Source organism: Scedosporium apiospermum, assembly GCF_000732125.1.
Source record: "Scedosporium apiospermum strain IHEM 14462 chromosome Unknown SEQ_SAPIO_0090, whole genome shotgun sequence".
In the NCBI taxonomy this organism is placed as follows: Eukaryota; Fungi; Ascomycota; class Sordariomycetes; order Microascales; family Microascaceae; genus Scedosporium; species Scedosporium apiospermum.
This window is the reverse complement of record NW_015971791.1, coordinates 1,249,909-1,271,967: the sequence shown is the minus strand read 5'-3', so window position 1 is coordinate 1,271,967 and position 22,059 is coordinate 1,249,909. Positions and strand designations below refer to the sequence as shown.

The window sequence follows — 22,059 nt, the reverse complement described above, 5'->3', positions numbered from 1 at the left end:
ATCCCTCAGCTGGGCTCATAGTTTGGGGTCGGACTTGCGGCAAAGCACGTACTTCGTACTTTCTTTGCTGAAGCGCACATGGTATTGCTCCAACTGGAATACTTCGGAGACGGATCCGTCCGTGGATGATGTGGATGCGCTTGTTTACTGCACCTCGCATGTCTCCATTGTATAGCATTATGACCCAGCCTTCTCGATGTATTCTTCTTAACTAGAATCTACATGGAAACGTACCTTGTAGATCCACCTCGAGCCGCCTGAGAATCACAAATAATTCGACTATTCTCCGACTTGCTTTCTAATCTTACGAAGTACAGCTGCCGTAGCGGTTCTCCGTTGCAGTGTTACAAGTCGCGTGACTGCAGGCACGAGACAAGCTTGGCCTAACCGAAGTACGGATGTATCTCTACTAATATCTCCAATGCTGCGCTCCTGATTCTAAATCCCTGATGGTCGCATATGAGGGCGCGGAATCCAGCGGGATGTGTTAGAAGCTAAAGGTAAAGTGAAAAAAGGAAAAAAAAAAAAAATCGACAACCCGCCGCGCCGAAAATAACCTTCTGATCCTGGCACCATTGAGTAGTGGATGCTACTCTACCAGTGGAGATCTCGCCAAGTCGCTGATGTTGTGTTCTTAGGTACAAGAAATTGGACCAGTTCGGGGGAGAGTGGACAAATAAAGGCAGAAAGAACAAACACGTTCCTGAATTGAGTCACTCTATTGGTCAGTAACGAGAGTTCTTTCTGTGGCGAAGGTCTGCAAATCATCTCGATCCCTGCACCCTTGGAATGCAAAGTTGACGCGCTAACCTCAGCCAGCAGCCACTAAAAGCACGCTCATCCTCTCCTGCCCCCTGTGAGTCTGCAACCCCGCCCCCGCCAAGTCAAAACGCCGACCGAGCTCGCCAAATTGAGACATGTGTCGCGTGCTCAATTCCCTCTTCCATCCCTCGCCAGAATCCTACTCATGCTGGCATGACATCTCGGACTGGATATCACATCGGAGGGTATCTGCGGTCTAATATATAAATATTTAGGCAATGTGTGTCAAGAAACGTCGTAATGGTTTCTGACTGCTGTGGGGGTTATCTGAGAGGCAATTCCCATTCGGCGGTGTACTCTTACTCGGAGAACATCGAGCCAGAAGAAAAAAGAGCGTGGGAGGAGCGGGCTAGGTAGTCTTGGCCTCCCAGCCAAAATCTGCGTCTCGCATGGCTTTTTATCGGAAGCTACCCTAGCTTAGTACGGTACCAACAAGCTAGACCTGCCGGGATACGATGGAGACCCGCGGAATTGCCTCTCTTTCTCCTAATCAGGGTTATCTCGATACCCACTGCCTTCAACTCTTGGCAGCCGTATAAAAATCGAGCCCCCAGACACAGGGGGCAAAGGGCTGCTCCTAATACATTCCACATCACTTCCATTGCTTCATTATTATAACTTACCCACTCTCGACGAGCATCAAGAGTTGTGGCTGCCTTCACTCGTCGGGCGTGACAGCCGTGCCAGGACAGGTTCTACCCACTCCAGCCCAAGGCAATCCCAATCCTACAACTCCCCTTCTCTCCTCCTTCTCTTCACCTTCTCCCTTCAACACTTTTTCTTCTTCCGTTGTTGGGCTTGCGAGTTCTCCGATCAGCACTGCCATCTCTCTTATCGGACCCCCACCCCAACCCCTTGAATCTCTTCTCCCCCCTTCCCTCGCCGTCTATCGCCCGTGCGACTCTCGGTTTCACCTACGTATCTTGGTGTTCAGAGGCCCAACAACTCTGCGCCCATCATGACTCTCCACCAGTACGATTACATTTTTGCCATTGGGACCATCTTTGCGTTCCTAGATGCGTGGAATATCGGTTCGTCTCGTCTCTTTTGTTCCTTCTTTTCCCTAAGAAAAATATCATTACAATCCCCTTTCCTACCTTGTTCAACACACGCCGCTCGAATACACAACTGATTAACACTCCGTGTTATCGCCTATAGGTGCCAATGATGTTGCCAACTCTTGGGCAAACGCTGTGGCGTCCCGCTCGGTCTCATATATCCAAGCCATGCTGATTGCCTCTGTCATGGAGTTTACCGGTGCCACGGCCGTGGGAGCGCGTGTCGCCGACACCATTCGCACCAAAATTGTCGACACAACACTCTACCGCGATGACCCGGCTATCCTCATGCTCGGCATGTGCTGCGCCGTCATCGGCTCGTCGTGCTTCCTCACCATGGCCACCAAGCTCGGCTTGCCCATCTCCACTACCCACTCAATCCTGGGCGGTGTTCTCGGCATGGGAGTAGCCACTGTCGGGGCCGGCGGCGTCCTTTGGGTCGGCAAGGGCAGCGGTACCGATAAGATCACCGGTGGCGTCGTTCAGGTCTTCCTTGGATGGATCATCTCGCCAATCCTCGCCGGCGTCATTGCTGCGGCGCTCTTCCTGCTAAGCAAATATGCAGTCCTTGTCCGGAAAAACCCCGCCCTGCGGGGTCTGACACTCGTACCCGTCTTCTTCAGCGTTACTGCCATGCTCATTACCATGTTGCTCGTTTGGAAGGGTGGCTCATACAAGGTTAATCTCCCCGATGAAGCCATCCCTGGAGTGATTGTTGGCGTTGGCATCGCCTTTGGGATTCTTACCGCCATCTTCTTGGTACCCTGGCTCTACAGGTACATTGTCTTGGGTGACTGGCAGCTGCGCTGGTACCACATGTTCCAGGGGCCTCTTGTCCTCCGTCGCGGCGAGATCCCTCCTACACCTGCGGGCTTCAAGGGTCTCGTTCGCGACTTTTACGAAGGGCGACTCACAAAGGAGCAGCTCGACGCCAAGCGCACTGCCGAGGTTGCATCCGGTGGCTCCCCGGGACAGGATGATCTCATCACCAATAGCGCTGAGAAGGGCATCTTTTCGTCAGAGGCTCAGAGCGCCCCGATTAAGGGCGATTCGTCCGACGCGGGTGTGGTTGTGGATGAACCGGCCCAGATCAAGTCGCTTGTCGGTCCCAAACCCGAGGGCCTCCCATGGCACCACAAGTCCATGCTCTGGTGGTATTTCAAGTTTGCCCTTTTCCACGGCGTCGATAAGGATGTCGTCAACTCTCAAAACGAGAAGAGCGCCCTTGGCGGAGACGTCGAGGAGATGCACACGCGTGCCGAGCGGTACGACAACAAGGCCGAGTTTCTTTTTACCTTTATGCAAGTGTCGACGAATGCGGCGATGGCGTTCACCCATGGTGCTAACGACGTTTCTAAGTAAGTAAAGTCCCGGGATCTCCAGTTCCCATATCCCATCTATCCCATTTTCCATCTATCCCCTCTCCCTCTCTATCCCACGTCTTCCTGTCCCCCCCTCTCCAACGGCTTCCCCCGCATCTAACCTCCCGCCCCCGACAGCTGCATCGGCCCCTACAGCGCCATCTACCAGATCTGGAAGGAAGGCCGCCTCCCCGCCGACGGCAAATCTCCCGTCCCCCTCTGGATTCTCTTCTTCGGAGGCGTCGGAATTATTGTGGGCCTCTGGACATACGGCTATAACGTGATGCGTAATTTGGGCAATCGATTGACGCTTCAGTCGCCGTCTCGTGGGTTTTCTGTTTCGCTGGGTTCCGTGGCGACTGTGATTCTCGCGACGCGGCTCAAGTTGCCTGTTTCGACGACACAGTGCATCACGGGCGCCACGGTGGGAGTTGGCTTATGTAATGGCGAGTGGCGTGCTGTCAACTGGCGAATGGTGGCTTGGATCTACTTTGGTTGGTTCATCACTTTACCCGTGACGGGGATCATCTCGGGGTGCCTCATGGGCATTATTATCAACGCTCCCAGGTGGGGCATGGGTAATGCATGATTCGAGGTTTAAGGCGTTGAGGAGTGGATCGGGAGGGGATTTCATTTAGCGGGAGTGAAAATTTGGCGATTTCGATTTCGATTCATGGAACAGAGGGATAATCTATAGATATGATGTGATGAAATACGAAGTACAAAAGGGATACAATACAGGGACCCCTGATGATAATCATTCCGCTTATATTCAGAACGTGGTCACCTCGCCGTCGAGCCCGTCGCAAGTTCTTTGCAGTTGGGTCATGGATTGGATCATATCAATGGAGATAACGGTAAACGCGAACCAAGTGACCTGTGTAAGCTCACGGCTGATATACACCGGGTACAGCCTAAGTCGACACAGTAAGAGGATCCCCGAACTCCTCAGCGTCGTTCTGCTCGGCACCTTTCTTCGCTGCCTCGTCTGTTGCCACGTTTGCACCCCCGGAGATTCTCCACATCTCAATTTCTAGCGAGCATTCGCGATACCTCTCCGCTTCCCAAAGTAGAGGCTCCCAAACGCCCTCCACCCGCACTGAATCTATGTCCTCGCCCATTCAGTGGCACCCTTGACGACGTACTTGGAGTCGGTGGCGATAGGGAGGGTGTGGTATCCCTCCCTAGCCCTGTATCGTACACGCATTGCCACTACGACACCCTGCAACTTGATTGCTCTCGTCCGTTTCGCAGTATCGCTGAAGTGACCCTTGAGTTCTAGGCAGCTGATACTAGTTGGTTTGCTGCGGATATCCAAGCGATTGCCGCTGCTGGATACTTCGTGTTCTACGTCAATCCTCGGGGGAGCGAGTCCTATGGCCAAAAGTTTGCTAGCGCTCGCTCTGGTGAATAGCCTGGGCCGGAATATGATGATATACTGGCGGGGATTGACTACCTAGTGTCTTACCCCGATATCGACAGTAAGAAGCTGGGCATATCCGGTGGCGACGCCGGCTGTATGTTGACGGATTGGGCAATTACGCATACGAACCGGTTTGGCGCAGCGGTTCCAGCCAACGGTATCGCTGATTCAACGCTTATTGGTTTCTAGGAGGCCAGCCTGACCTAGCGAAGCCAAGAGGAGAGCCCTGGGCAGATTCCAACGATAAAAGGTTGTCGCTCATTAAGTATGCACGGAACATCACAACTCCGACTACTTTCCTATCCGGTACTGCGGACGTCAGAACTCCTGCTGCAGTTGGCGGAGAGCTGCTTTTCATGGTCTTGAAGTACTTGCGGGTACCTACAGCCTTCATCCATCTTGAAGGAGCTGGTCACGGTCGTTGGTGGCCGCGATGCCCGCCATGCAGGTTTGGCCACTCGATACTTAATACGCTGGATGGACCTCCATTTGCGAGGTAAATCAGCGCCGGTGTTCGATGTCCAATGGCCGATCTAGAGGATATTAAAAAGGCGAAAAAATATTTAATTTATGTTCTCTTGTCAAGATACAACTTACGAGGGTTTATATGTATATATACTACTTATTTATATTGAACTTAACAACTTCCATAGATCTTCAAAGAATGCCTCTACTCACTCTCCCTTCCCGTGCTCAGAAGACCACTGTGCTACAATCCCCTTGAAATCCGGCTCGTACAACCATCCAAGGTCTAATTCTTCTCTCTCGACCGTTTGAGCTCTATCGTCGATAGGCATCCGTCTTTTATCGATTTGCCTATTAAGCTCCAGAATCTTATCGACTCTCTCCTGCCGGTACTTCTGCCAGAAGGACAGCGCATCCTGCGTGCTGGTATTCTGGCCACCCTGGCTCAGCACTAGGGCAAGCATGTAGACATCCTCAAAGGCTTGGTTAATCCCTTGACCAGCAGAGGGTGGTATTGCATGGGCTGCGTCGCCAACAATGATAACCCGGCGGCTTTCCGACGCCCAACGTTCGAGCTTGGGCACTACGAAGAACGGCCACTTGTTGACCTTTTCCACACTAATTCTTGAAACAGCATTGTGCACAATTTCGGGAAACTGCTGGTTGCCCTGTTGAAGAAAGTGGAGGGCACTATCCTTGTCCGCCACGAAGTCGCGATCCCACCCCTCATAGTCACCCTCCACCACCCGCTGCTGCTTTCCGATAAGGACCTCAGACCCATCTGCTTTCTGCGGAGCGATGACAAAGGCGCCTTGTGGAGACATGATTGTTACCGGGAGATGGTAGCCAGGCGGGAGCTTCAGCTGGGCAGTCGGAACAGAAGCAGTGATGCCAGCCATGCCAATGAATTTCGTCTCGAGATTTGGGTACAGGTACTGACGGACGGTGGAATGGATGCCATCGGCGCCAACGAGGAGGGAACATGAGACGGTCGCGCCGTTAGTGAATGCAAATGTCACGCCTTTGTCGTTATCCTCGACGACGTGAGAAAATTTGTGATTGTACTGAACGGAGACGCTTTTCTCTTTCAATGCCGCCACTAGTTCATCAATGAGGACATATCGGTAGATGCGCAGTCCCCGGTAGCCGTAGTTTTCCTCACTACCAAAGGGCTGAGTTTCAATCAGATTGCCAGCCAGATCCCTGTATTCAAGAGTGTCGAAATTGTAGCCCTTTATTTTGACAATATCGTACAGTTCCAGGGCATCCAAAACCCGGAGTGCATTTGGCGATAACATAACTGCCCCGCCGATATCCAGTGGGGCTGGTCGAGACTCATAGACGATGACGGGGACGGACTGCTGGTGCAGGGCGAGGGCGAGGGTGAGGCCGGAGAGGCCGGCGCCGATGATTGCCACATCAACCTTTGAGTCGGGCATGTTGGCAAGTTGGGTCAATCACGAGCAAAGCTTCGATGGTAACAAAGAGCAGAAGTCGAGACTGTCAGACCAGAGCCTCGAAGGATTTTAAGAAGGTCTCAGAGCTGAGGGAGGGGAATAGACAATTTACAAGTACGAGATGAATCCTTCTACAGCGGGCGGGGGGCGGATTTTCGTTCACTTCGTGTGAGAGAGTGGCACAGCCTCAAGTAAGCGAGATGGTGTCAGATGCTGTAACAAATGAGATTGGAGATATGGCCATCCCTTCACTCCAAGTTTGTTCAGTTGTCCCCTGCGAGGTCACGGCCACATGTCAGCATCAAGTGAATTAGGTGAATTGGGATGAATGGCAGGAGCGGGGATAACTGCACTCGGGTCTTCGGGAAGCCGAAATGGAGTGCTCACCGCTCACTTCTTACTCGTCCAAGGAGTGAATCAGAGTCAAGGCATTGTCTGAAGGATCAATCCGGCGGTCGCTACGGAAAAGCCACTGACTGCGGTTGTTACCGCAAGTATTATTGAAGCTAAAAGTCGAATTAGAAATTGGGTACCGTTCAGAGTCTAAGATCCTCCAGATAATTGGATAGAGTTAGGATCTTAAGTGCTAGTTGTAGGAAAACCCTCATTCCAGTACGTAGCGCTGCATGGCATTAGCGTATAAATATTCACAGGCTTAATGCTGGTACAGATGTATCAACAGTAGGAGGGAGGGTCGGATCATTTGGGCAGCCAGGCGGATTCAACGCAAGTGCTCGGTGTGCCAATGATTCGACCACGACTCCACATACCACATTCCACGCGATTGACAAGCCCTCCTGAGTCCTGACCTCAGGACGGGTTCCTTTCTTTTTTTTTTTTCTTTCATTCTTTTTCTCTCTCTCTTTTTTTTTTTATTTTTTTTTTTTTTACCCTTCCTGAGCAACAACCTCTAGGAGCTGGATGACTGCGGCTTGATGTCGATTGTTTGTGAATCCTCTCTGCAGACGGGAACGAAATTAACTGCTTTAATTAGCAAAGAACTGGCTTCTGGAGAAGACCATCCGCCACTAAAACGTGGGGCGACTTTCAATGCTATCGACTCGTCTTAATTTCTGCCGAATCACATTGCAATCTTGTTCACCCAGCATCCGATGAAATCGAGGGAGACAATGTTAAGCATATATTAGTATATTTAGATCCGCTGGGACTCGGCCTCAAATCTCGAGAATCCATTTGTCAAGCTGTCCAACTCTGCTGCAGAGTTGAACGCTATTCCGGAGTTGGTTTAGGGAGAAGTTGGAGATCGACAGCACAGAGAATCGAACCAATTGAGTCCGATGTCGCAAATGTTCTTCTGCCTTCGTCATCCCGTGCTCTGGCTTCAACAACGTAGTTTACGTTCGAAAAGCCGATTGTCCTAGAGATCTGGTCCGTTGGGAGGGGATTCTGGAAATCGTCGAGATCCTACAATAGTTTCCTCGAATTTTGCCACCAGACCCCTTTCCTGTTTTTCGGTCGTGAGACCGTTGACATGCAATGTTGAGGATACATATATGACAGTCCTATAACTTGATGAATTCTCACAAAGTCTCTTCCTCACGAGATGTGTAAGGAAACATTTCACTTCCATTTCAACCATATCCGAAAAGCCCTTGGTCTTCAAGATGCGAGAAGCCGTGTTGAGTAAAACTGGTCCTGCGCTATCGTCCGGGGGGGGGGGGGGGGGGGGGGGGTCGCCACTTGACACAGGTTGCGAACATTCAATGGAATCTTCCGCAATCTGCTCATATTCGTTTCATCCTGAATCTATGAGGTAACCGGAAGATAAGCGGTATTCTATTCGCTTCCGTCCCGGCACTAAGCACCGCCGAGTCGAATGCCCAGCTCAGCGGAGCGGATGTGATGGCTTCAGCCCCACTTGTTCAAAGAAGTTGGGGTGACGTTGTTCGACGCGGTTCCATCAATCCCTTCAAAGTTTAAAAACTAACTATATCGAATGATGCCCCCTGCTCCCTTACCCCTACCTCTCCCCTTCTGCTTATCAACCCCGTCCCGGTCTCATTTCTGCGGCAGACCACACTCTCGTATCCTGGCCTACTAAGACTAACGGCGGCGACGCAACTGCACCTCACCCACACGTCGTCTTGTCTAAGACTATCTATATTACGGGCGTTGAATAACCCAAGAAGAAAACTTTTATACTCCAAAAGGGGAGGACAATGTATGCAGAGGAGATAACAGACTGCGGAAACAGCTCCCGCACTGTCCAAGACCATGTCCTTTTCGAGTTCTGTTCTGAACTTGGTCGCCAAGGTATGTTAGCTTCCCCTGGACTGGCCCTTCTCAAGACTTTTCAAACCTCTAGAACCTGCTGACGGGACCTTGGATATGTAGTCGGTGGTATCTATACCGTCCTTAAATCAAAGGCACCTTATACTAAGAAAGAGTACGGGGACCGTTACACTTTAGTTGGACCTCTAGTCCCCCAGTCGGTGTGTAGTCCTTTAAACTGTGGTTCCCTTGCCTCCTAGATATATCTTCCGCCTTGATATCAAGTTTTACTAACTCATTGAGGCAGGCTTCCATCGAAGTTGAGGAGCTGAAGCCGCCAACTCCAGAGTTATCGGCTGCAATCGAAGCTATGGAGAAGCGGGGAATCACAACACTCTATGGCAGATGGCTGATTGAAGGGTCACCACGTATACTGCTTCTGGATACCGGGGATGTCCACGAGTACCTGGATCAGTGGAAGGAAGACTTTGCCCGCGTAGCCGACATCTCGTCGCCGTTCCCCGAAGACGACGAACTGATTAATGAATCCATCTTATTTGGGTACTTAACTTCTTGGTTTATTGAAGACGTAAGCTTTGACAGTTGAGTTTCATGAGTGTTTCAGTGTCTCGAATTAGAAAGCTAACCCGCCCATCTAAAGTTCGCGAGATACGAAACTCAAAGAGTAATTATCACCCATTTCCACGAGTGGCCAGGCGGTCTTGCATTGCCTTTGATCAAGGAGCGCCGAGTCGACGTCACAACCATCTTCACAGCGCATGCTACTGTGCTAGGGAGGCAACTCTCCCGCAAGGGCATTGACTGGTATGACACGTTTGAGACCCTCGACATCGAAGAGGCAGCGAGGAAAATTGAGCATTACCACTGGCACTGTCTTGAAAAGGCAGCAGCCCAGTCTTGTCACCTCTTCACAACTGTTTCCCAGATCACCTCCCAGGAGAGTGAATTTTTTCTCCAACGAAAGCCCGATGCTGTCCTGCCCAATGGCTTGAACATTGGCCAGATGACGTCGGCCAATGAGGCCGAGACTCTGCGCCGCACCTCATCGAAGCGCAAACTCCAAGACTTTGTGCGGTGCCACTTTTACGGACATCTTGATTTCGATCTAGAAGAGACCCGTTTCTTCTTCCTCGCTGGGCGGTACGAGTTCAGAAACAAAGGTGCTGATATCTATATCGACGCCCTCGCGGGTCTCAACCAGCGACTACAGGCAGAAGGAAGTTCTACGACAATAGTTGCCTTTATCATCATGCCAGCCGAGACAACATCTATCCTAACCGAAACCCTCAAGGGCAAAGCCGTTGTCAAATCTCTTCGGGATTACCTAGCAGAAATCAACAGAAGCATTAGCGATAAGCTCTTTGAGAAATCGCTGCAGTGGAAAGAAGGGGACACGATCCCTACTCAACTAGAACTCATTACTGAACAGGACAACCTTGAGCTGCAGCGGCATCTGCTGCAGATGCAACGGGTCGATCTCCCGCAAATCTGCACGCATAACCTCGCCGACAGCGATAGTGACCCGATTTTGGATCGCTTAAAGAAAGTTGGTCTACGGAATGGGCCAGAAGATCGGGTCAAGGTTGTCTTTTATCCTAGCTTTCTGAATTCCTCTGATCCAGTATTGCCCATGAACTACTACGAGTTCATCCGTGGAACCGACCTCGGCGTGTTCCCCTCAGTTTATGAGCCATGGGGATACACTGCCGCTGAATGTGTTGCCATGGGCATCCCGAGCGTTACGTCGAACGTGTCTGGGTTCGGATTGTACGTGAAGGAGTTACTGGGGGAACACACGTCTGACTATGGTGTCTACATTGTTGACCGCCGCTCTCAAGACTATAAGAACTCGGTCATGAAAATGACAGATTTCATGCACACATACTGTGAGATGACCTGCAGAGAGCGGACTAGTCAACGACACCTCACAGAAGACTTAGGTGAGATCCTGGATTGGGAGCACCTCAATGTCGAGTACATAAAGGCCCGGCGAGCGGCCCTACAATTGGGATACCCGGAGCAGATTCCCGCTGAAGAAGAGGCTAGTAGCGACGAGGATGAGCTGTGGAGCCCGGCCTTGAGTATGTGGCCAAGATCCCGAAACCCATCGCCAGCACCCAGCTCATCGGCTTCAGGGCTTGGTCGCAGATTATCCTCAATATTCTCAACTTCTCCAATTCGAAATAGCCGCAGGGGTTCATCTGTGTCTTCCATTTCTCCTATTTGGACGCCGGGACTGAAGCTGACGGCGGCGTCTGGTGCAACTTCCCCTCTTACAAAGTGGCCACGCAAAACAGCCCTTCATTCTCGCTTCGCACTTCGGAACAGAGGGTGCAGATCGCCTGTCATAGATTCCCAATCTGTTATAAATCCGTAAGCACTGGATTTTCTATCATTCGACTCAGATTTCGGGAGTGTTAATCTCAGGTTAGTTCGAAAGGTTTAATGAAAAAGTGAGCAAGAGTGGCAAATAACTAAGCTAGAAACGGCGATAAATTTTAGTCCCAAAGTAATGGAATAACGCGGTCTTGATGTATAGACGCCATGTGCAATTTCTACATTTGCCATCTCGCGATGAGTCTCCAGACCGTCTTTCGTCGAAACAGTTGGATCGGACGAGCATAAATCTCGGATAATTGATCGGTTCGCGGCAGTGTACAATATCAGAGGCAGGAGAAACAGTGAGTGGTGCAAGGAAGAGCTCTTGACCTCGCCACCAGAGACGCGGAAGTTTGGCGAGTTCTTGTAAACTACATTGCATAAAGGCATTTGATTTCCTCGACAATTGAAAACGCGACAATGTCACCGAGAATCGAAGTTTATCCTTATGTTTGACATGTGACGAGCAATCTTCTTGTGTTTCGCAATGTGCTGGCAACAGCTGGCAAATCTTCATGTGACCGGGGGCCGCAGAGCAAAAAAAAAAAAAAAAAAAAAAAAAAAAAAAAATTAGCAAAGAACGTTAACAGAAGATGGATCAAATTGATGTCGTGACCGCTGCAGCACTCCATTTTCTATTCACAAATTCTGCCGGCCTAGTGACTCTTGCGAGTGGGCAACCTCGAGTCGCCATGGCGAAGGCGAGGAAAACGAAGCGTCCCAGGCGCAAGGAAAAAACACCACGGCGACCCACCCCTCCAACCAATCCGCAGAATGGAAGCATGTTCTTCCAGTCCCTCCCTCTGGAGCTTCGCCAAGAGGTATACTCCCAAGTCTTCTTCTCCACGCGGCTCTCCCGCGGCAAAAGGGCAATCGACCGATTGGATCGCGTCAGGATCAAGCCCGCTCCAAACGCTCGCTTTAGCTATTCTCGAAACGTGTCGCCGTGCACACGAGGAGATTGGAGATAGTTGGATCAGCCAGATTCTTTTTAGCTTTGAAGACCCTGAGACCATGCTCCACACACTGACAGCCTTGCCTCCTAAAACCCTCTCCAAGATCCGCCACTTACGCATTGTGGGAGATACGCTCATGCTGTCGTATGATGAGGATGACGTTTATTATCGTCTTTCTTCTACCTTGAAGCTCCTCCCCGGCCTTCGCCTTGACGTTCTCACGGTCCTAGGCCTCCGAGTACATACAGTTAGTTACGAAACTCTGGACGGTCTCATAAGCAACAGCTGTGGCTGGAAGGAACTCCGGTATATCTGTCATAGCTCGGAAACACTGGGTTTTGCTCGGTATGAGCATCAGTCCTTTTCGCTGGAGGACCAGATGTGTAGATACTGGCGTAAGCCTCAACCAGCGCACTGGCAACGTGTTTTGGACGATAGGGATGGCGCTCTATCGAGACCTTTAGTTGTCATCTATCGTTCGACCATCCCTGACAGTCCCGGTTCCGTCACTAATCCAACAACACGGGTACGATTCGAGCAGAAAACATCCGAAGACACGCAAGCGCCGGAAACCTTCGGCATAGAAATAGATAAGGAGCTAATGGCGGATGGAGAGAGGGGAAAGGAGATCATGGTCCTTGCCAAGAGGGGGTTCGGTGTGGATTATGAAGAAAAGAAAAATTCGCCCTTCTTACCCAGTGACATTTGCCGGGATATGCCAGGAAAGAGTTGGAAGGAAATCCATTACGAGTGCTACGAACGCTTTCGCGAGATGTATGATGATTCGATATCGGGTTCTGACGAAGACGACGGCGTCCCTGTAAAGATGGATTCGTATGAGAATGTGGACGACTACGTGTGGCCTCCCTTGCACTTCATAGAGGAGTGATGAATTTGGTAGCATAATTTAAGTAAGGTCCACTGCTTTAAGGTTTCTCGAGTCATTCGACGTCTCGTCATTCTGCCCAATAACTGAGGGCGGCACACTCGTAAGAAGTAAACAAACAAAATTAAAAGAGGAGCCTACAACAGAGGACTGCAGTGTGAGATCGGTCCATTGAATGCTCAGCTAATCCTAATCCTGGAGCTCCATGTGCAGAATGAACCTACACGTGTTACCAGCCATGACTCTAATACAGACGAGGGAAGAAGAAGGGAGAGGCAGGGAAAAACGAGAGGGGGCTAGATGGGAAACCGCACCACTCGGACACCCTATGTTGAATGAGTAGTCCAAATGTGCCGCGAGAGTACATGTCTTTAGATTATTAGCGTATTCTGCGACAACATTCCGGATCAGTCATTACATAGAACAATAAAGATGTACCATAAGGACGATTCCCAAACGTAGGATCGATACAGAAGATAGGTGGCGATCACCAGACATCAGGGCTCGACACTATTCTAATAAGCCATGCCCAGATTCCATCCAGTCCTGCTTCCTCCGTCCAAAGGGTCTTTAAAATCCCCTGATGAGCTCTACTCTAATGCCCTCAATAAGGAGAGCTTTACGGAATCTCGTGATGGTGGATGGCAAATAACGCAAAGAGTGACTAAATAAGTCTCGATATTTCATGTAGTTGATAGAACTAGTCCAAATCGGCCAGAAGATGTATCGATAACGGCGCCTCGAAATGAAAAGGGTCGTCTTGCATGGCTCCAGTTGTTCGCAACACCCACAGTAAGCATCATTGACTGCCAAGGTATGGAATGTATTGCGCCCAAATAGCATGGAACGACACCCAAGTACTCAATGTTGCCCAACGCGAAGCGTGCACCGGGATCGAGGTCCACTTTGGAATACAAAACTTGCGCAGAATATATTACCTTTATGTATGTCTGAAATTCCTGCAAGAATCGAGGCATGACCTAAACAATCAAACAATTTGTGCGCTTCGGTAAATGATCATCCGCTGGGCACTTGCTTTCGGCTACACGGCTAGTCATGGCTGGCGGGAAACCTCCCTCCCGCGGCACCACTGTCTTCGATCCGGTTCCTCCGAAGGAAGGCTTGGATTGCGGGAGGCGAATTAATAACGAAATGGAATCTCGGTGTTTTATGGGCGGTACTGCGAATCCGGCAGTTTATGTGAAGCAGGTGCTATATATTAATATAATCACCTCCTGCAAAGGCCCTTCTCCCAATCCCGGTACAGGAAAACCATCATGTGCAGATCGAAAGCACCATAATGAACACCATCAGGATATTTAGCCGGTAAATGACAACTGGGCCTTGAGCGGAGAACCTGGGGAAAGCGGCAAGGATTTTGATGATGTCGCGTCTTGGAGCAGACAGAGCGAGAGAAATTATGAAGGCGATATATAAATTATGTCCACGTCCTACTGGCCCGGATCACCTGGGTTTACCTGTCTCTTCGAGTAGCGCGAGTCCTTCCTCTAGCCTCTGGTTTTCTTAGATTTTACTAGGTAACGACACATCCAAAATTCATCATGCTGCTCGACTCTGTCCTCGCTTCGATTGCCCTCCTTGCAGTGGGAGCCTCCGCACACGGCGCCGTCACTAGTTACGTTATTGCCGGTGTCGATTACCCAGGGTGAGTATCTTGAAGTATTTGGGTAATTGCTTGCTGCACCGGAAGAGATTAACAAGTTTCCAGGTATCAAGGCTTCTCCCCTGGGAACTCTCCCAGTGTTATCCAACGACAATGGTCGGATTATAACCCGATAACGTCTGCCGCCGACCCAAAGCTCCGCTGCAATGGTGGCACCTCCGCAGCCCAAAGCGCGACTGTCAAGCCAGGCGATACCGTCGCTGCTGTCTGGGGACAGTGGACACACAGCCAAGGGCCGATCTTGGTTTGGATGTATAAGTGTGCCGGCGAATTCAGTTCCTGTGACGGTTCCGGCAAGGGATGGTTCAAGATCGACGAGGCCGGCTTCAACGGAGATGGCGTCAAGGTCTTCCTAGACACTGAAACCCCCTCCGGATGGGAGATTGCCAAGCTTGTGGGTGGAAACAAGCAATGGACCAGCAAAATCCCTGAAGGACTAGCCCCCGGCAACTACCTGATCCGGCACGAGTTGATCGCCCTTCATCAGGCCAATGCCCCTCAGTTCTACCCCGAGTGTGCACAGCTCGTCGTCACTGGTTCTGGTACCGCGGTGCCAGATGACTCTCACTTGGCCGCTATTCCTGGCTACTGCAGTCAAAACGACCCCAATATCAAGGTAAATAACACGAAATCCCCGAGGAAGAATGATTTTTGGACCTTGCACTAACGCATTGGATCAGGTCCCAATTAACGATCATTCCCTCCCTCAAACATACGCCATCCCCGGCCCTCCCGTCTTCACGGGGACCGCTACTAAGAAGGCTCGAGAATTCACTGCATAAAGAAGATGGGAAAATAAAGCATGGGTAGCGCGATAAGAGAAGGAATTATGCTATTTTAACGTCATAAACATGAGTTCATATCATATACACACACATATATATATAGTCTTGCGGAGCAATAATACGTTTGCCATTAGGGCGACTGCTATTGCTAACGGAACCAGCCGCTTTCCACCTCTCCCCTTCAATTGTATGAAGTCTCTGAGGCGTACCAGTCAGGGTTACTGTGAAGTCAACTATACCTGAACTCTGGGGGATTTAAATCTAAATCGTCGCCCGAGACATCCGGAGACCCAAGCCACGACTGGTTTGTTGCCACCAACCCTAAGGACTTAAAATGACGTAAATAGTTGGCTAGCTCCAAGGTCAATCGGTCTCTGTTGGGCTAAGGCTTGTTACCTCGTCCAAGCCGCTGAACAGATCATCTGTTGAGAGTAGTTTTCGAGTAGATTCCGCATCGATCATGAAACGCGACTGGAACTAGGGCTTTAAGGAATGGAAATCTTACTGCCGCGACGGTGTGTGGTCGCAATGTCAGCCGACCACCGACCAGAGCCGCCGCAATGATATTGGCACAGGTATGCAGCATCATTCCACAATAAGGGCCAAATACATTCCACCCGGATTGCCTTAGCACTCATAGAGGTGTCGTATCTACCCGCCGCCTACTAGATTGTAGACTAAAGGGGTATAAATTGAACTGACTTCCAAGAGGGATCTCGGTCATTGGGCATGGTAACCAACCGAATCTCAAAGGGGTTTACTTCAGTAAGAGCCGCAGGTTTTACAGCACAGCTTCCTAGTCCATGTGTGGATTCTCTATCAGGTCATGCCATCTCTATCTAGTTGGCCCAGGTGACAAGTAGATTAGGCCATGGCTGTAAGAGGAACTACGACCCAAGTGATTAATAGGGTTATTTAGGGGAGAGGAGGAACGTCTGGCGTATGAATAAGGACTCAGGAGGGCGGCTAGATATGATCGCCAAAGGAGAGACCGCGAAATGATTCTAATTCCGGACATTTTAGAGCGTGATACTAAGGACAGGCTTAGAAATGCTGCACTGGCCTCGGCAGCTTTTATCCGCCAACAGGTCGGTGCGTATCCTACGTTCCAGTGTATCGATGAGCTTTGGGCCAGACAATTTCTTGGGCTCGAATTAATACTACAGGGGGGCAGTAGTTTCATAAACAGTCCAGTAATTGATTGATACAGCAACCAGGGATGAGCTTCGGATGATTACACAAGAACCGAGACTCAAGATTGAGATTGACTGCCCTTTTCTCTTGCCACGACTGGTTCGGTCCAATCCAATCAATACTCACAATCTCACGCGAGATACACGACTTCCGTGTCCAGTCTTTCTAGAGTACCTCGTGTAGGCTTGAAAGCCTCTACTTAAGATCAAAACGGTCCAGATTCATCACCTTAGCCCAAGCCGCCACAAAGTCCTTGACGAACTTATCCTGGCCATCTGAGCTTCCATACACCTCAGCAACCGCACGCAGCTCGGCGTGGGAGCCGAAAATCAGATCGGCACGAGTAGCAGTCCACTTCTTCTGACCGGTCTTGCGATCGGATCCTTCAAAAATTTCCCCATCGACAGACTTCCAGGCCGTGTTGAGATCCAGAAGGTTGAGGAAGAAGTCGTTGGTAAGTTTCCCGGGACGGGTAGTGAAAACACCGTGGGAAGAACCATCATAATTGGTGCCGAGAACACGGAGACCGCCCACGAGAACAGTCAATTCCGGGGCGGAAAGAGTAAGAAGGTGCGCCCGGTCAACAAGGAACTGCTCTGTGCGGACACGTGAAGTTCCCTTGCCGTAGTTGCGGAACCCATCGGCGAACGGCTCCAAATCAGAGAACGAATTCACGTCCGTCTGCTCTTGCGAGGCGTCCATGCGGCCCGGCGTGAAGGGAACCGCAGCTCCGGCCGCCTGTTCCAGGGCGGCAGAGCCAGCCAGCACAATCAGATCAGCAAGAGAGACCTTCCTCCCACCCGAGGCGGAAGCGTTGAAGTTCTTCTGCACACCTTCCAGCGCCGCCAAAACTTCGGCCAGCTGCGGCGGGTTGTTGACCTTCCAGTCCTTCTGAGGGGCAAGGCGGATGCGGGCTCCATTGGCACCACCACGCTTATCGGAGCCACGGAATGTGGAAGCGGACGCCCAGGCCGTAGAGATGAACTTGCTAGGATCAATTCCAGTGGCCAGGATGCTTGTCTTTAGTGCAGCGATATCGGCGTCGTCGATCACGGGATGATTCAAGACTGGAATGGGATCCTCCCAGATCAGCTCTTCGGAGGGAATTTCCGGGCCTAGCCAGCGAGATCGGGGGCCCATATCGCGATGCAACAGCTTAAACCAGGCGCGGGCGAACGCATCAGCAAATTGATCAGGGTTCTCGAGGAAACGGCGAGAGATCTTCTCATAGATTGGATCAAAGCGGAGCGAAAGATCGGTTGTCAGCATAGTAGGCAAGCGCTTCTTGTTAGGATCAAAAGGATCCGGGATAATGGGCTCGGCATTCTTGGCCACCCACTGGTTGGCACCAGCGGGACTCTTGGTGAGCTCCCAGTCAAACTTGAACAGGTACTCGAAGAAGAGATTACTCCACTCCGTTGGTTTAGAGGTCCAAGTGACCTCCAAACCGCTAGTGATGGCATCGGGTCCCTTCCCAGAGCCGTACTTGCTGCTCCAACCTAAGCCCTGCTGCTCAAGGGGGGCTGCCTCCGGCTCTCTGCCCACCTGATCTGTGGGTCCCGCACCATGTGTCTTGCCGAATGTGTGGCCGCCGGCAATCAAGGCGACGGTCTCCTCATCGTTCATGGCCATGCGGCCGAAGGTCGTGCGGATGTCCCTGGCCGCCGCCAGTGGATCGGGAACGCCATCGGGCCCTTCAGGGTTGACGTAGATCAGACCCATGTGAGAAGCTGCAAGTGGCTTTTCGAGATCACGCGTATGGATATCCTTGGGGCCCTGCTTCGACTCGTCGTAACGGTCCTCGTTGCCCATCCAGGCGCTCTCGGCACCCCAATAGACTGACTCGTCAGACTCCCAGGTATCAGGGCGGCCACCAGCGAAGCCGAAGGTTTTGCCGCCCATCGATTCGATGGCAACATTGCCAGCCAAGAGGTACAAATCAGCCCACGAGATCTTATTGCCGTACTTTTGCTTCACCGGCCATAGAAGTCGGCGAGCCTTGTCGAGACTGGTGTTGTCAGGCCAGCTGTTGAGGGGGGCGAAACGCTGCTGGCCTTGGCCACCGCCACCACGACCGTCGAAAACACGGTAGGTGCCGGCACCGTGCCAGGCCATGCGGACGAAGAGACCGCCATAGTGGCCAAAGTCAGCGGGCCACCAGTCCTGGGAATCCGTCATCACCGCCGTGAGATCCTTCTTTAATCCTTCATAGTCCAAGCTCGCGAAGGCCGCCTTGTAGTCGAAGTCCTTGTCGTATGGATTGGTCACGGCAGTATGCTGGCGGAGGATGTTGAGCTTCAACTGATCCGGCCACCAGTCGAAGTTCCTGGTGCCGCCGCCACCAACGTTGGATTTCTTAACAGGGCACTCAGCCATGGTGATGTTGTTGGTTTCGAGCGCGAGGGATAGATTTCCTCTTGGAAAGCTATGAGACGATGGTGAGTTTCAGTAGATGTCTTCAGTAGCTGGCCCCACAGCCCGAAGCCCGAAGAGAGTAATAAAACTCACTATTATTTGTTGACCTGGCAGGAAATCTTGAGTTCCTGCTATCGTCTTGGTGATTTTTTTTTCTTCCCTCAAACGCGTGTATTTTGTATCCCACCTTTTCTTTCTAGTGGAGATAAGACTGGAAAGAATTGAATAAGTCGTGAAGCCATTCAGTCCGAGCAGAAGAGCAGATAAGCTCCTCGGAGGGAGGTTCGGGAGCTTGGGACCTATTTGACCGGCCCCGCCCTCACCTCCACTTCCTGGAACGCGTGCCCAAACGTGCCAAACTACGGCAGTTAGCTTATTTACCCCGCCGAAACTAAGCGGGGGGGAGACGGTGGCATCATTGCTTTCAATTTGCTGGACTCTGAATGGCTACAAACACCCTCTGTACCGGGCTAGGCCAATCGTAGTTTCACGGGCGTTAATGCGAAGACTCCTATTAGTAGATGGGACCTGCGAGGAAACGTGTGCTCGGATGCGGGGGAAGATCCCATCAGATCATCAAGTGGCTGCACTGACTGGCCTGGCACATTTTCGGAAGTTGGCATTAACAATCCGAAATCATCGCGGGCTCGTCCTCGGCTATACGCTTCAATGCTGCATTGATTGCTATTGATTGCTCCGTTGGGGTGTTGGTCTGTTGGTATCCAGCGGGAACGGGACACGCAACATCCGACCGCGGCTGGAGTAGCAGGTATTACTTCCGACGACCGAGGATTCTCGATGTCGCGTTTTCTAAAGAGCGGGGTAATGCCATCTCACGTGGAATCGCGACAGTCAAGTGAACGCTAGTCTAGATTGCAAAGCTTGATGTGGGTGGTGTCGGAAGTGGAACGCGATTTCCCCTTTCGCTACTCCGCACATCGCGACACCGACTCGACTGGCATCAATGCAGCTCAAGACCATCATAAGCCAGCAGCTGCCCCTCAGTAGAAGTCTTGGCTAAGCAGTAGCCTACCTCCGCTCGGGCGTGCCGCTTGCATACAAGTACCGTGGGAAGCTTTGCTGAAGTATTTTGTGTACACATAGGCTCGTCAATATTGGTATCGGGAGCCAGCCCATTCGCGATACGAACATTCATGTACCCGGATATCCCGGGCTCCTGGTCCAGATATAGCTTATTCCGTTACATGCACGAATGTACCTCGGTACACGGATGTGGACTTCCTTGAAACTTGAGACATGAGCTGTCTCGTAGGTCTCTATACAGGCATGTTCCATGACATTACAAATGACGACCTCGGAATAAAACGAGATTGGTTACCTTCCGAGGTCGTCATTGAGTAAAACACCTTGTATTGCATTGTTGACGATCTGTAAGGAGCTCCCCTTATCGCTTTTATCGCTTTTATCGCTCATTCGAACTCCGAGCTAAATTGAGTCGTATCCTCGAGAGAGTGCCATGAATAACTTAGTTTAGCGTTTGTCATTCATATAACCCAGCGATCGTCAGTCATGCCGAGTCGCGATTCGTAAAGGGAGCATAGATGGTGATAAATCAGTTTTTATCTCACATGCTACCAAGTCCAAAATAGAATAGATGACGGGACCTACGAATATCATGTCAAGACTGCGAGGCAATTTCATCAAGAAGAGAACTGGGACCGCCATTGGGGACAGCTGATAAACTGAAAAGATGAAGCTGTGGTTCAATGTTTTCTCAATAATGACTTGAGGTTGTTGACTTATAAGAGAAAATTTTTGAATTTATCTAAATATTATTTAACGGAAAGCGTTCCTGGCTATCCTAATTCCCACCATGACCAGGGCAGATGACGACAGATATCTCCTACGTCCTCTCGTTGATGAAGATAAGTGCGCACAGTCGATGATCCCCACCAGTTCTCCGCTAACTATGTACGATTGAGTTTAGCTTCCAAACTCGACTGAAGCTTTGACGCCAGCTGGCTGCGGGGTTGGGGCGCAATGAAAGGGGTGGGACGCAACCTGACAGATTCTCATCTCGAAAGAAGTGTGCATTCGAATCTCACAAATAGCAACTCTTTTTTTTTTTTTTTTTTTTTTTTTTCGGCTCGTAATTATTTCGATTATCCCAGCTCCAGTCATCCTGCTTCGCATGTTTTTCCTCCTTTCTCAACTCGGGCTAATCGTCCTCGTGAAAATGGGAATCAAATTTCGACCAGAACATGGCTTCTCACCACCAAGCCCATCCAGAAAGGCAGATCCGGCTTCCTTGTCTTAAATCATAACACGGTGATTTATCCCAATTTTCTGGAGACCGAGGACGTGTTGGTCTTCGATTTGTCCCTGAGTATCACAGAAATAGCCTTCTTATACTTAATCTGATTACATTTTGCAGACGCGTCGTTAATGTTTTAATTCGACGTCGGTAAGTGGCTGCGGTCGTTTCAGCCAGCTCGCTGCCACTGTCCATTTTTCCTCCGAGACACCTGTACATGAGGCGTTGGCTGGCTTCGAGCGTAATCCTCAAGACGCAACATCAAACCCACTCCGGTCGACCTACTTTCACGACACGATGTGAAGAAATACAATAAACCGCCGGCGATTTCTTACGGCCCCCAAGCCTACTTCGTACTTGGGAAGTCGTCCTTTCGTGGCCATCAGTGTCCAGCTAAGTGATTTTGCCATGTTTCGACCGAGACTGCCACGGGTGTCCTGTGGCTTGCGTCGTTAGTAGGCGAGACAGCAGTTGAGGCCGGATCTACAATCGAGCGACTAATTTGAGCCATATAATATTAAGCTATTTCCGAGCTGACGTTTGAGCTGGGCTGAAATGCTCATATTTGGGTTATTCTGGTTGGACTCTAACAGGGCGTGGCGCTTCTAAATCAGAAAGATCTGTTCTGAAAGACATGGATCCGGAC

The 22,059-nt window shown here is 50.8% G+C and overlaps 3 protein-coding genes and 2 pseudogenes across 3 annotated transcripts; 3 read left to right on the top strand and 2 right to left on the bottom strand.

The window, feature by feature from the left end:
- Positions 1–1,780: 1,780 nt before the first annotated feature.
- Positions 1,781–3,830, top strand: SAPIO_CDS4202 (Phosphate-repressible phosphate permease; the record flags this gene model as incomplete). The annotated part of the gene is made up of 3 exons (XM_016786808.1): positions 1,781–1,853; positions 1,981–3,238; positions 3,380–3,830. The coding sequence occupies 3 exons, from the start codon at positions 1,781–1,783 to the stop codon at positions 3,828–3,830; spliced, it is 1,782 nt and encodes a 593-aa protein (XP_016643784.1).
- Positions 3,831–5,338: 1,508 nt separating this feature from the next.
- On the bottom strand, positions 5,339–6,568 carry SAPIO_CDS4201 (annotated as a pseudogene; the record flags this gene model as incomplete).
- Positions 6,569–8,766: 2,198 nt separating this feature from the next.
- SAPIO_CDS4200 (uncharacterized protein) lies at positions 8,767–13,063 on the top strand (the record flags this gene model as incomplete). Its single annotated transcript, XM_016786807.1, has 6 exons — positions 8,767–8,860; positions 8,942–9,039; positions 9,126–9,407; positions 9,480–10,920; positions 11,245–11,266; positions 12,013–13,063. The coding sequence occupies 6 exons, from the start codon at positions 8,767–8,769 to the stop codon at positions 13,061–13,063; spliced, it is 2,988 nt and encodes a 995-aa protein (XP_016643783.1).
- Positions 13,064–14,622: 1,559 nt separating this feature from the next.
- SAPIO_CDS4199 (Glycoside hydrolase family 61 protein) lies at positions 14,623–15,526 on the top strand (the record flags this gene model as incomplete). The annotated part of the gene is made up of 3 exons (XM_016786806.1): positions 14,623–14,726; positions 14,790–15,360; positions 15,425–15,526. 3 exons carry the CDS (start codon positions 14,623–14,625, stop codon positions 15,524–15,526), a joined length of 777 nt encoding a protein of 258 aa, XP_016643782.1.
- Positions 15,527–16,918: 1,392 nt separating this feature from the next.
- On the bottom strand, positions 16,919–19,099 carry SAPIO_CDS4198 (annotated as a pseudogene; the record flags this gene model as incomplete).
- Between the last annotated feature and the right edge of the window lie 2,960 nt (positions 19,100–22,059).